At 39.2% G+C, this 11,998-nt stretch overlaps 1 protein-coding gene across 1 annotated transcript; it reads right to left on the bottom strand.

The window, feature by feature from the left end:
• Positions 1-994: 994 nt before the first annotated feature.
• LOC102935665 (cryptic protein-like) lies at positions 995-11,666 on the bottom strand. The gene is made up of 6 exons (XM_043546242.1): positions 11,645-11,666; positions 9,271-9,357; positions 8,399-8,545; positions 4,236-4,350; positions 4,026-4,135; positions 995-1,497 (listed from the first exon to the last, which is right to left on the bottom strand). Exons 1-6 carry the CDS (start codon positions 11,664-11,666, stop codon positions 1,370-1,372), a joined length of 609 nt encoding a protein of 202 aa, XP_043402177.1. The 3' UTR covers positions 995-1,369.
• Between the last annotated feature and the right edge of the window lie 332 nt (positions 11,667-11,998).

Here is an 11,998-nt window from a genome sequence, read left to right as displayed (position 1 = left end):
TAGCTTCAATCATGTATAATCGTGTATGGGTATTAAAAATGACTCTAGTGATTAACAATACAGTGAATGTGCAAATCCCTCTGCCCTGATTGGCTAAGGGCCATTAAGAAGCTCTGAATTTGCATACTTTACAATTATTGAGAAACAGTCATACAGACATTATGCAAATCAAATCCACTCAGCTAAAGGGCAAGGAATTGCATAATTTGATAACTGAGGGTTTGTCTACACGTGGAATTATTCCAGAATAGCTGTTCTGGAATAACTATTCCTGAATATTATGTATGAACACTCTTATGTCATAATAAACGTAATCCAGTTTACTTATTGAAGCGCAACAATGCATAACTTATTGAGACTTGTGAAACATCAAAAAATGGTTTTCAAAAGTGAAATTGAGTGAGAGGGCATGGGAAGGAAAGGGGTGGGGACGAAAAGAATTAGGACCTCAAATGCCATTCAGATCTGCTGATGGTTCTAGACAGTCTAAGGTGGGGGAGGGACAATTAACAAAATGAACACAATGGATAAGCATCCATAATCTTGACTAAATACTCTTTAGTGATGTGTGTAGGAAACGTCTTTTGAACATAATCCACTTTCTGGAAACACATTTTCCAAAGTAATTCGGTCAAATCAACAAAGGCCCTTTTGAAAAATTGTACCATCTGAAAAATTAAGTGTTTGGACTAAAATTTTAAAATAATGTTTATTTGCATGTAGGGATAGTGGCTGAAATGATTACTTATACAATATCTTCAAGTATGAAACTATTATAATACGAATGACTGTCTCTTTAGGATGGCTCTTTCAAAGTTTTAATTTAGTTAGTGGGAAAACAAATCAATCCAGATTGACAAGAAAACCATTACTTAATGACTTAGTTTTCTGTCTTTTCAACAGCTGAAATAGCCAAAAGAGATAATAAATTATTAAAAATTAGATATTTAAAGCAAAATCATATTAACAATACAATTATGGCTGTCTTAGCCTAAGTAGGTGTAAATATAGCATCTTCCACTGGAAGAATTGATCTTTCAATATTAAACGTCATAGAAGCCAATATTTGAAAGCAATTAATAGGGCCACTTCAAGATGGGTGGGGGAAGAGACATACTTATAGCCCCTGTTTTAATGCATAGGAATAGATGGATTTGTTGTAGGATAAAATAAAAATTCTGTTCTTTTCCTAACCACCCACCTATTAAAGCAGTCAGTTGGCATCCATGAAACACTAATATCAAGTGCAGATAATCAGTTCCTGCTGCTTGCCATTATACAATTAAAGATAAAACAAAAGGCTTCATATTCATGTTACTTTCTCATTGTTAAAGTAACTACCTTTCTTGCTTCTTGTCTTTGTTACTCATTAGAGGAGCTGACAAAGCAGAGGAAACAGTAAGGAAACTATAAGGATGTCTGTTGTCTGTTGAAGTTTTAGTCCTTCAGAACTCATTCCAAGATGAATCCAAGCAGGCATGTTTTTCTTTGTAGGACCTGAAGGAACAAAGCATGAATTTAAATTCCTTTAAATTAAACAGAAAAAGGTATGATTTGCATCTACTTCATTGCTCCAAAGTACTTCCTTTCAGGCTTCAGCTGAACACCCAGCTATGGAGACTCTTTCAAGGGAGTGTTTACAGTTCTGAAAGAGTTGCGAATGGCAGCACTCAGAGAACGTTTAAGAAATGACTGATGAGATTTGATGACACTTGGGAGAGAAAACCTCCAGGTATTGGTATGTAAATCCCAGATATTTGCCAGAATGTTGCTTTTAAGTACTGCCATATTTTCTTTGCAAGTGCATATGGAGTAAGTACATGGAGGTAATGTTCCCCCTAGAGACCCAGAAACTGGTTTTAATGTGAAAGAAAAATGTCAGAGTACTAAAAGCTTTCAGGTTTTTCCTTTGTAAATAAAAGCCTCCAGGGAACTTGAATGGAAAAATTCCTTCTAAAGAGATTACCAAATTTGTTAATTCACTTGATGGTCTTTCCAGGTTAATTGGATTTTGCTAATCAGAATGCTGGCCCTTTGTATTTACCTTGATTCTAACTTCTTAAGGGCTTAACATGGTAAACATTTAATGAAGAGAGATCTTTTCTTTTGTCCCACACAAACACAGATAAATTATAGTTTAGCAGATCTCTGTCTAAATTAAAGGAAATTTGGAAGGAACAATTTTCTGTTACATTATGTACTATATAAAGATTTTCACTGTGTGTGTGTGTAATATATATTATAAAAATGCTATATAACATTTTGTATACATATTTTATATGCATTATAGGTCACCATTTTTTTATATATATATAATCTAAAAAGAAGTGTACCCTGTAACTCCCCCTCAATTCAGAGAGATCTGCTAAGTTAAAAAATATTAATCTCTGACCATAAGGGAACTGAGGAATTCTTGAACACCACCTCTCACTCCATTAACTTTCTCTGAGAGGTTTAGTATTTCACCCCACACCCCAGATACTTATCCAGATCTTTAAAAACCAAAAATATTAACATGAACTTAGTGCTATTGAAAGGTGTTGACATACAAAATCTCTTATTTATCCACCGGTCAAGTCCATTGTGGTCAGAGATTGTACAGACTTTCCCATAGTATCCTGACAGTGTGCCTCCATACTGGGCTAGAGGGGTCACCTCTAGTGAAGGCAAGTCCCTACACTTATCTTTCTAAAATTTCCCATCATTGCTACCACTGGTGGGTTTCTACTGATGATAGCAACAGTGAGAACTCCAAGGTAACCAAGACCCCAGCAACTGTCAATGTGTTAATCACAGTGTCAACTAGATCTGATTTGAGCAGGATTAGATGACAGAATGATTACACTGCCAGTGGGCAGTATACAGTAGGGCCTGGTCTAGGTTGACATAGCTACGGTGCTTGGGGGCATGAAAAATTCACAGCACCGAGTCCCATAATTAAACTGACCTAACCTCCCGTGTATACATGGCTAGGTCAATGGAAGAATTCTTCTGTCAACTTCTTATCTACCGCTAAGGGAAGTGGATTACCTACATAAATGGAAAAAGAAAAGGAGTACTTGTGGCACCTTAGAGACCAACAAATTTATTTTGAGCATAAGCTTTTGTGAGCTACAGCTCACTTCATTGGATGCATTCAGTGGAAAATATGGTATTTTCGATTGTAGCTCACGAAAGCTTATGCTCAAATAAATTTGTGAGTCTCTAAGGTGCCACAAGTCCTCCCTTTTCTTTTTGCAGATACAGACTAACACGGCTGCTACTCTGAAACCTGTCATAGATTGGAAAAAACCCTTCTGCCACTGTAGTAAGCCCTTATGTTACAGCGTTACAGCTGAGTGCTGTAGCTGTGCCTCTTTAGGACCCATAATGTAAACATGGCCTAGCACTCCCACGATTGGTGGGAGTGCAGTGGTGTTGGCACTGGTGGGAAATTTTCTGTCAAGAAGGCTAATAATGTAGAGATACCAGTGTAATCTTTGGTCTCTGGATTGAGAGCAAACTCATTCTAATACAGTCCAACGCTCATCCCTATGACCATGAATGTCTAATTAGGCCACTGATAAGTCATTACTTACCCGGGCTGGCACTTGAAATGGTAACAGAGGTAAAAAAAAAGACTGTACAGCATAGTACCAGTTCCCTGATAAATCCATTCCTCCTGACACCTAGCCTCAGTGTCAGGACTCGCTTTCCTCACCTAGGCTGGACCCCAATGTTAAGTTAAATTTCCCCTTATTCTGTACATCTGGAATCCTCATTTCTTTCATTTTATTCCCAGTATTGGAATTTGTCAGAACTCAAGAGACTCCCTTTCACTGAGTCAGACCTCCTGTCTTGAGAGGTACCTGAGGCTGCTTCTTGAATGATTCTGAATAATCCTGACATTGCCCAAGTGTTTACTCCCCTCATAGCTGATTACTGAATATATGACAGAGTTGAGCTGTGAATAGTAAAAATATGCAATAGATATGTGACTAACTGACATGAATTGTGCTTTAGAAGGGAATAATGATGCCTCTTACCACAACCATCTTCCTGGTCTTGAGGGAAACAGTGCAGAATCCCATAAATACATTGGCAAAACAAACATCCTTCCTGGGTCCACTCTCCATGGCCAATGACACCACAGCTACTGCAGGAGGAGAAAAGATTCCATAAACAGGAGTGCTGTGACTGAAAATTGAGTTTCCTCTTTCTCCTTCACTGGGAGATAATCCCTGTTTGTTGCTTACCTGATCCGTTTATCACGTTCACAGTGTCTGCCAGTAAAGTGTTTTGGACATATGCAAAAACTCCCCAGGAAACAGGTCCCTCCATTCTGACAGCAGCTTCTGTTCAGTTTGCTGGCTTGAGTCAAAGTAGAGAGAGCAGAAAGGAAGAACTACAAGTTATCTGAGGAACCAGACTGTCAAACGGAGAGACTTGCCATGCACAGCTAGGTCACCACTAGGAAGCTGTCTGGTAAAGAGTTACCATCTGATGGCTTTTAGGGTCCACTTCTTTGTAGAAAATACTTGTCCACTGGGAAGAACCCACTACAGTTGGTTGAATTTGTTAGTCTTTTCAAATAAACCAAAGATTGAAATTAATTTCTTCCTAAATTAAGGTTTGATTATCCTCACATTCACAGAGGCCGTGATGCCCACAGCCATATGAGTAGTATGTGTAGTGTGTACCATTGGCAGGGGCAGAGCCAGCCCCACAGCAGTGGTGAGGAGGAACAGCACTGGCTGCCCCACTACTTTTTCAAGTTTGGCCCCACAGCCCTCAGTCATGAGAAGGGAGCACCAGAACCAAAACTGAGAGAGTTGCGACCTGGCACACTGGGTTGCAGTGCTGCTGCTCTGGTTATGACAAAGGGGCCACGGGGCCAAACATGAGTGTCGCTGTGACCTCCATGCACCAGGTCTCGATGTCACTCTCAAGTTTGATCCCACTACTCCCCTGTGATGACAGACAGCAGCGGGTGCCAAACCTGAGTAGGCAGTGGGGTGGCTAGCACTACTCCTCCTCATCACTGTGGGGCTAGCTCCTGTGTCATGGCAACCCCTTCCATCCTCCGGAGCCTTGCCCCGTCCACAGGACTCACTCATCAACAGCCCCAGGACCTGCTCAGGGAGCTGCGGTGAGTGCCCATGTCGGGGAGCTGGCTGGGAGAGGTACAGCAGGGAGCCATGGGTGGAAAGTGAACATGAGGGGATTTTACTTAGGGCCCAGTGATGGGTCTTGGTGCGTGACTCTGTTTTGTTTCCTTGTTCTGGATGGGAGTTTTGCTGAAGAAGAAACTTTGGCCTGGAACCCTCAGAGGTACCTTGCATTGTGCCTATCATCTGAAAAAATTCTGGGGGTCCTCTGCACAGATGTAGTTCCTTTTAGAGCCCAGTTTTGCCTGCTTTGTGGGCAGTAGAGGACTTCAGTCTCCAGAGGTGTTAATCTAGTACTTTTCACAAACACTTCACTTGCTTTAAAGTAAAGGAAGTGTTTCAAAACATTTGCATCTGTTGGTAAGATATTTACATGTGAACTATTGAGAATATAAAAGATAGTTTGGATGACAGAGAGAATATGGACTGTGCCAAATTACAACAGAATGCTAGAGATCTTTCATGAGGGGGGAAAAAAAAACAACAACCAAGTACAGAAGCGTAGGTCAGATAGCTCTGATAGGACTGGATTCCAAAATGAAATAACAGCGGTAGGAAGATATTACACAGATTTCAAGATATATACTCTCTGCGCCTTCACACATTTTAGAAGTTCTTCTGAAATATGGTGGGTTAAAACAATGGAGACTAAGTTCTATTTATCTACAGAACAGCTATAGCAGAGGCAACAGCTGTTTAAAAGTACCTCACCCACTAATATGCATGAAGCCTGACCTCTAAAGAGTTCTTTATAGTTTATTTTCCACTAAAGAGGTGGGGAAGTGTAAGAATAATTACAAGAACATGCTCTCTGAATCATGGCAATAGCTTTCAGCACAGCTCCCTCGATATTCACATAATGAAGAGCATTTTCATATTTAGATAGACCAGAGGTTTGTTCCTATTCTTCTAGTGTGGGGTTGTTTTTTTTTTTTTCCCCAGTTGTCTTAATAACAATCAAACCAAAACAAGCGTTTCTGGGAAAAACAGAATTCATAAGAAGATTTAATATGAGTGGCAATGGCTCTCAAATGCCAGAGAAGCACTTATTTCCGAATTCTTCTCACAGATTTGTACACTTCAAGCATGGCCTCATGCAGAGGGGCATATCTATTTTCATGGAGCAGTTCTAACTGTAGAATGTGATTTTTATGACTGACTATTGTACATACATTGTAGCTTGTTCCTGCTAATAAGCTACATCATGTGCAGCATTCTTAAATTATTCATTATTTGTATTAGTGTAATGGCTCAGAGCCCCAGTCACAGACCAGGACCCCATTGTGCTAGGCCTTGTACAAACACAGAACAAGTCAATTAAGAGTTATATCACACAGTTCAGACTTCTCTTTTTAACCTGGAAACATGAGATTTTGCAAGGCAGATCAGACTACTGATCCACCTAGTGTGGTATCCTCTGTCTGGTCATGAGAATTGCTGATGTTTCAGAGAACAAAGTCTTGCCTGCTTCCGTAGTGCATCTAAGCAGTTTTGCAGTGCTGTACATGAGAGAGATTCCTTCTCAACCCCCATAGTTCATGCCCAGAAGTGTGCAAAATGATTCTTTCTTAGCATGCATACACAATTATAAATTCTAAATCACAGTGTTAAGCAGCCCCTTTAAAACAATTTACCTACAGTACCTGACTAGACTATATGCTGTGCTACTGAGGCTATGTCTACATTGCACTTATGTTGTTAAAACTTTTGTTGCTCAGGGGTGTGAAAAAACACACACCCCCACACCCCTGAACGACAAAAGTTTTAATGACAAAAAGCACCAGTGTGGACAGTGATTCGTCAGCAGGTTTCTTTAGTCATTGAAAACAAATAGTTAAATTTGGATCATGTACACAGTGAAGCTTGATTTCCCCCTTTCCCCCACCTCGAGAATGCAAACATACGAACTGTGAGCATAGAAAATAATATTTTTTTTAAGAGTAGCAGCCGTGTTAGTCTGTATCCGCAAAAAGAGCAGGAGTCCTTGTGGCACCTTAGAGACTAACAAATTTAGTTGAGCATAAGCTTTCGTGGGCTACAGCCCATTTCATTGCATCCGATGAAGTGGGCTGTAGCCCACGAAAGCTTATGCTCAACTAAATTTGTTAGTCTCTCAGGTGCCACAAGGACTCCTCCTCTTTTTGCGGATATTTTTTTGATCATGTACCAGTAAGTATTTAAGTGGCAACAAAACCCTAATGCCATGCTCCCCCCAAAAGAGATGATTTGAGCCAACTTTCCCTTCATCTGTTTGCAAAGGCAAAAGTGAGAAGGATGTGTATGAGGTATCACCTTTAACCCTTTCCATCAATTACAGCATTAGTGCTGACATGGACTAGCAGCATTTTCTGATTATCCATGGGGCTACATTTTCCAAGTGTCACAGGATATTTTGATGGGATTTTGGGTGGCTAAATGCCATACAACACTTTGACAAGTTACAGATTGAGGTTAGATTTATACAGTGTTGCCAAGTCCGAGTATTAAATCAGAAGTGTCACCCCGAAAACAGCATGAGTGGCATACAAATCAGGAGATTAAAAAAAAAAAAGTTACATTTATTTGCCTTCTCATTTCTAAGCCACTAGAGTTGGCCACATGGTTTATATTTAATTTTTATCTGTGGGTAGCTCTAATTTTTAAAGAAATCTAATCTGCTGTACAATTTTCTCTTTTCAAGACCGCATTCAATCGGATCATAAACTAGACTTTTGAGAGTTTCCCACTTTCTGGGCACTTGGCTGCTATTCATTTATTCTGTGTAACTGCTTAAAAATGGGCTCTAAAAGTTTTAGATGTGGCCATATGCAGCAAGGTCAATCTGCAAAAATACGTATATACACTCCTCGTGTGCAAAAACATGCATTTTCACACACACAGGTGTATCTTGAGTGCATATGGGATGAATGCACAACATAATCAGAGTCCCATGATTCCATGGAATTTACTGTGGAATCCGTATCTTCGTGCAGAATTTAGATTCAGTTTCTATTAAGTACAAAGGGTCTTTCATGCAAGTATATATTTCTGTGTACAATGACACAGGTTATTCATACAAACATCACTATGTATGCAAATACAGAGTTTTGTGCATCCAACAGGTGGGCACAGAAGTATAGCCCTTGATTTTTTTAACATAAAGAAGTCAGGTTATTATGCAATGGTGCTTGCGTGAAAGGGTTTCTCCTCGAGAAGCTAGTTCACATTGGACATGAAAAACCTGTTGCCTCCCAATTCAATGAATAACTTACCATCTGTAAGCCCAGTGAAAGGTAAGACTTCAGAGGGGTTCCTCCTTTTCCTCTCAGAATTGAGATTATTTATATCATTAAAGGTGGTTAAGGAAGTGTTTGGATTTTTCTGGTCTGGGTTATCATCACAGTTCTGCCCCTCACAGCCTTTAAATATATATTAAAAAACAACAAAAATTAGGTCAGACTCTCAGTGATGGCTATACTGTAGATTTAGCTTTGACAGCTGCACAGATGATGTTCAAATAAAGTTCTCATGCAAATTTGAGGTGATGGTGAAGATATTATTCCATCGTGGTATGGAAGCTGGTCAGTATTTTATTTACCTTTTTTCTGTTTGTTTTTCTGCTTCAGGCCCGATCTAATTCTCATTGTCTGCTCTCAGTGAGAGTTGAGACAGGGAAAAAGTTTTTTGGAATGTTCTGAAATATCCCGCTGAAGCTTTAGTAGTATGTATTACAATAGTATCAAGCAGCTCCGAACGAGGGATTCAGGCCTATTGTGCTAGCCACTGTACACACATAGTTAAAAGTTGCCCCCAAAAAACTGTACATATCCTGAGATATCAGTATTGAGCCAAACTCTGTCCTCAGTTGGGTTTAGAGTGGAACTGGCAACTGATTCTGTGTGCAGTGTTAACGGAAGACTCCAATCCTGCAAACAATCTGGTACATGCTTAATGTTACTCACATGAATAGAAGCATTTAGGATTATTCACATATGCAAGTGTTTGCAGGGTGAGGGTAAAAGCAGTTTTTGGTTTGTATTACAAGTAAAAGTATTCAAAGTGCACAGAAAAACACATTTTTCATTTAAGAAAACCAACAAAAGCAAAATGGGGATGGGAAGGGGGAGAGAAGGAGTTCTCTTACCATTTCCAAATTGGATTACTTGTAAAGATAGCGCCAAGCTTAAAAGAAACCTAAAACACAAAATGATACATATAAGGGAATGCTGATCTCACTAAAAGGAGTTAAATTACACCATCAAAGGAGCAATAAACCTAGAATTTATTATGCTCAACAGTCCTGGAGTAACATAGGGTTTGAGGAAGGGAAATCAACACCTACATACAGTACTACATTGATGAGTACAAAGGAAAAAGATAGGTATAGAGAAAGATAAAATTGAAGTCAAGGATCTTAAATATAAGATTTTATAAAATGTCGATACACTTCACTAGAATGAATGAACATTGGCATTTTCCAGACTGACTCTATGTATATAAAGTAGCATTAGCTTACCTAATAAGCAGCATTTTTCCTCAGGTCAGTCTGTATTTCTCTCCTTTCCTTAAACCTAAAATCCCTCTGCTGTATTTTTCACACCACAGTCCATACAATGAAGAACTCTTTCTGACAGAAGGGAACACAGAAGGCAGACTAAAGCTACTTCCTTGCACACCTCAGCTCACAGGGTAACGCTTATCCCCCTGAGCTTTAACACTGAGTTGACACTGTATGTATTCCCTGGCTCCCTGCAGCAGGTCACTTACAATTAGCACCTTCCAACTCTCTCCTCCCACCTCCTTGCTTGACCTCTTCTCATTAACTCAGCAATTTGCCAAGAGGCCAGAGGGGTGATGTTATACTGGCCCCATTATGGGGTGGCCCTGGGGCACCATAGTTAAGGTTGAACTGAACTTTCTAATATCCACATGCACACTCAGATTGTCTTGAAAATTTCTGTGGAGCATCAGGATGCAGGATGATAGGGCTAATGGTGCAAATTTGGAGTCTTTTGATCAAGATATAGAGCCCAGAAAAAAATAAAATGAGTCAGGTACCAGCAAAGGGACCATATTTGGAGTTTTTGTATGTTTGTTTCCGTGTAATATGCTACCTTGTTTGGGACCTTTTAAATATTATATACAATATTTTAATGGTTGGTAACTTATTATTTAACTGTGAAAAGAAAAGAAGTACTTGTGGCACCTTAGAGACTAACCAATTTATTTGAGCAAATAAATAACTAACTAAATAGGTTAGTCTCTAAGGCGCCACAAGTACTTCTTTTCTTTTTGCGAATACAGACTAACACGGCTGTTACTCTGAAACCTATTTAACTGTGCAGTCCCATAAGGACCTTGACAGATAAGGGAGGGATGCAATAATAATGTATTATTTATTAGATTATAAAATGTGCATATCCCTAAATAAGTGCTTGTCTACATGCAGAGTGTCATGGGTTTAACTTAAGATATGATTTTAAACAGATTTAGTTACACTTGTGCAAAAGGCCATGTAGACACACTTGTTTCTGTTTAAACCATACTTTATTTTGGTGTAGTTTAAGGAACAGGTTTGAATGAAACTGAAATAATTCCACACAGGGATTTGCACTTTAACTAAACCAGTTTGACTAAATGAGTGCAAGTATGTTTGCAGAAGACCCTCCATGCTCTATATTAGTGGAGGCCTGTTGCACTTATTGGGTGTATGCCTATCTCAAAGTGGTTTCCTGTTATTTCAGGTGCAGTATTGCATACCCAAGCATTTATCATTTATGAGTTCACACCCCAATATTGAGAGATTTGCTTTAAAAAACCATATGATTTTAAACAGTAATAAATTCTGAACTCTTTTTTGCTTTCTCGTTTTTGAGCTTTCAAGGTTCATATTTTCTACTTTTCCCTGCAAAAACAAAGGCTAGAAACTTAATTTGTATTAAATGAAGGCTAAAATTCTCATATTATCCAGGAGCATAGATAGGCTTTAATAAAAATCACAAACATCATGAGGTGTGCAGTAAAATTGTAAGAAGTAGAAAGTCTGCAATGGTGCCTCAGAAATAAACCAAACATTTTGACGTTTTCATTTCAAGTAAGTAAGTTAATATAATGGGGGTCATTGAGTTTCCATTAAAAACAGGAGCCGGTGTGACAGTCTTGTCCAGTTTGTTTTTGCCTTCAGAGTTCACTGGTGAAAGAGGAAGGAGAAATTTACAGTACTCACTAATCTCACAAAGCAATTCATTCTTCTTGTAATTATTCCCTCCCTAATTGACCCCCAAAATTGATCCTCTCTCTCACCATGATCCTACTCTCTCACACACATACAAGTGGCCGATAAACAATGATCTTCATCAGCTCTCTGCATTTAAAAAAAAAGAAGTTTACAACCTAAGGGGAGTCAAAGACTTGCAAATTGAAGTAGTATTTGTTTCCATGAACTTTGACTCAGGATAATGATGGTAAACAATAATTAGTACCTGATATTTATAGATCTCAAAGGATGGGCCACTTACTTATGTGAGTGGTTCCATTCATTTCAAGGGGATTACTCATCACAGATAAGGTGAGCAGGCTCCTGCAAAGACTTAAGCACACGCTTAACTTTTCATACAGTGAGGAGTTCAACAGTGCGTAAAGTTAAGCATGTTCATAAGGCCATGTCTACATTATGGGCACTAGTGTCAGGGCATAGCTACTGCACCATAACTTTGCTGCTGTAATGCCATAGTGTACGCATAGGAAGGGGTTTTTCCCTCACTGTAGCAACTCTGTCTGCTCAAGCAATGGTAGCTTTCTTCCATTGAATTAGCTGCATCTACACCAGGCTTTAGGTCATCATAGTTATGGCGCTCAGGGATTTAGATTTT

The sequence above is a fragment of the Chelonia mydas genome, chromosome 5 (genome assembly GCF_015237465.2).
Source record: "Chelonia mydas isolate rCheMyd1 chromosome 5, rCheMyd1.pri.v2, whole genome shotgun sequence".
NCBI classification, from domain to species: Eukaryota; Metazoa; Chordata; order Testudines; family Cheloniidae; genus Chelonia; species Chelonia mydas.
Note: the sequence above shows the minus strand (reverse complement) of the source record. Positions and strands in the feature narration are given on the sequence as shown.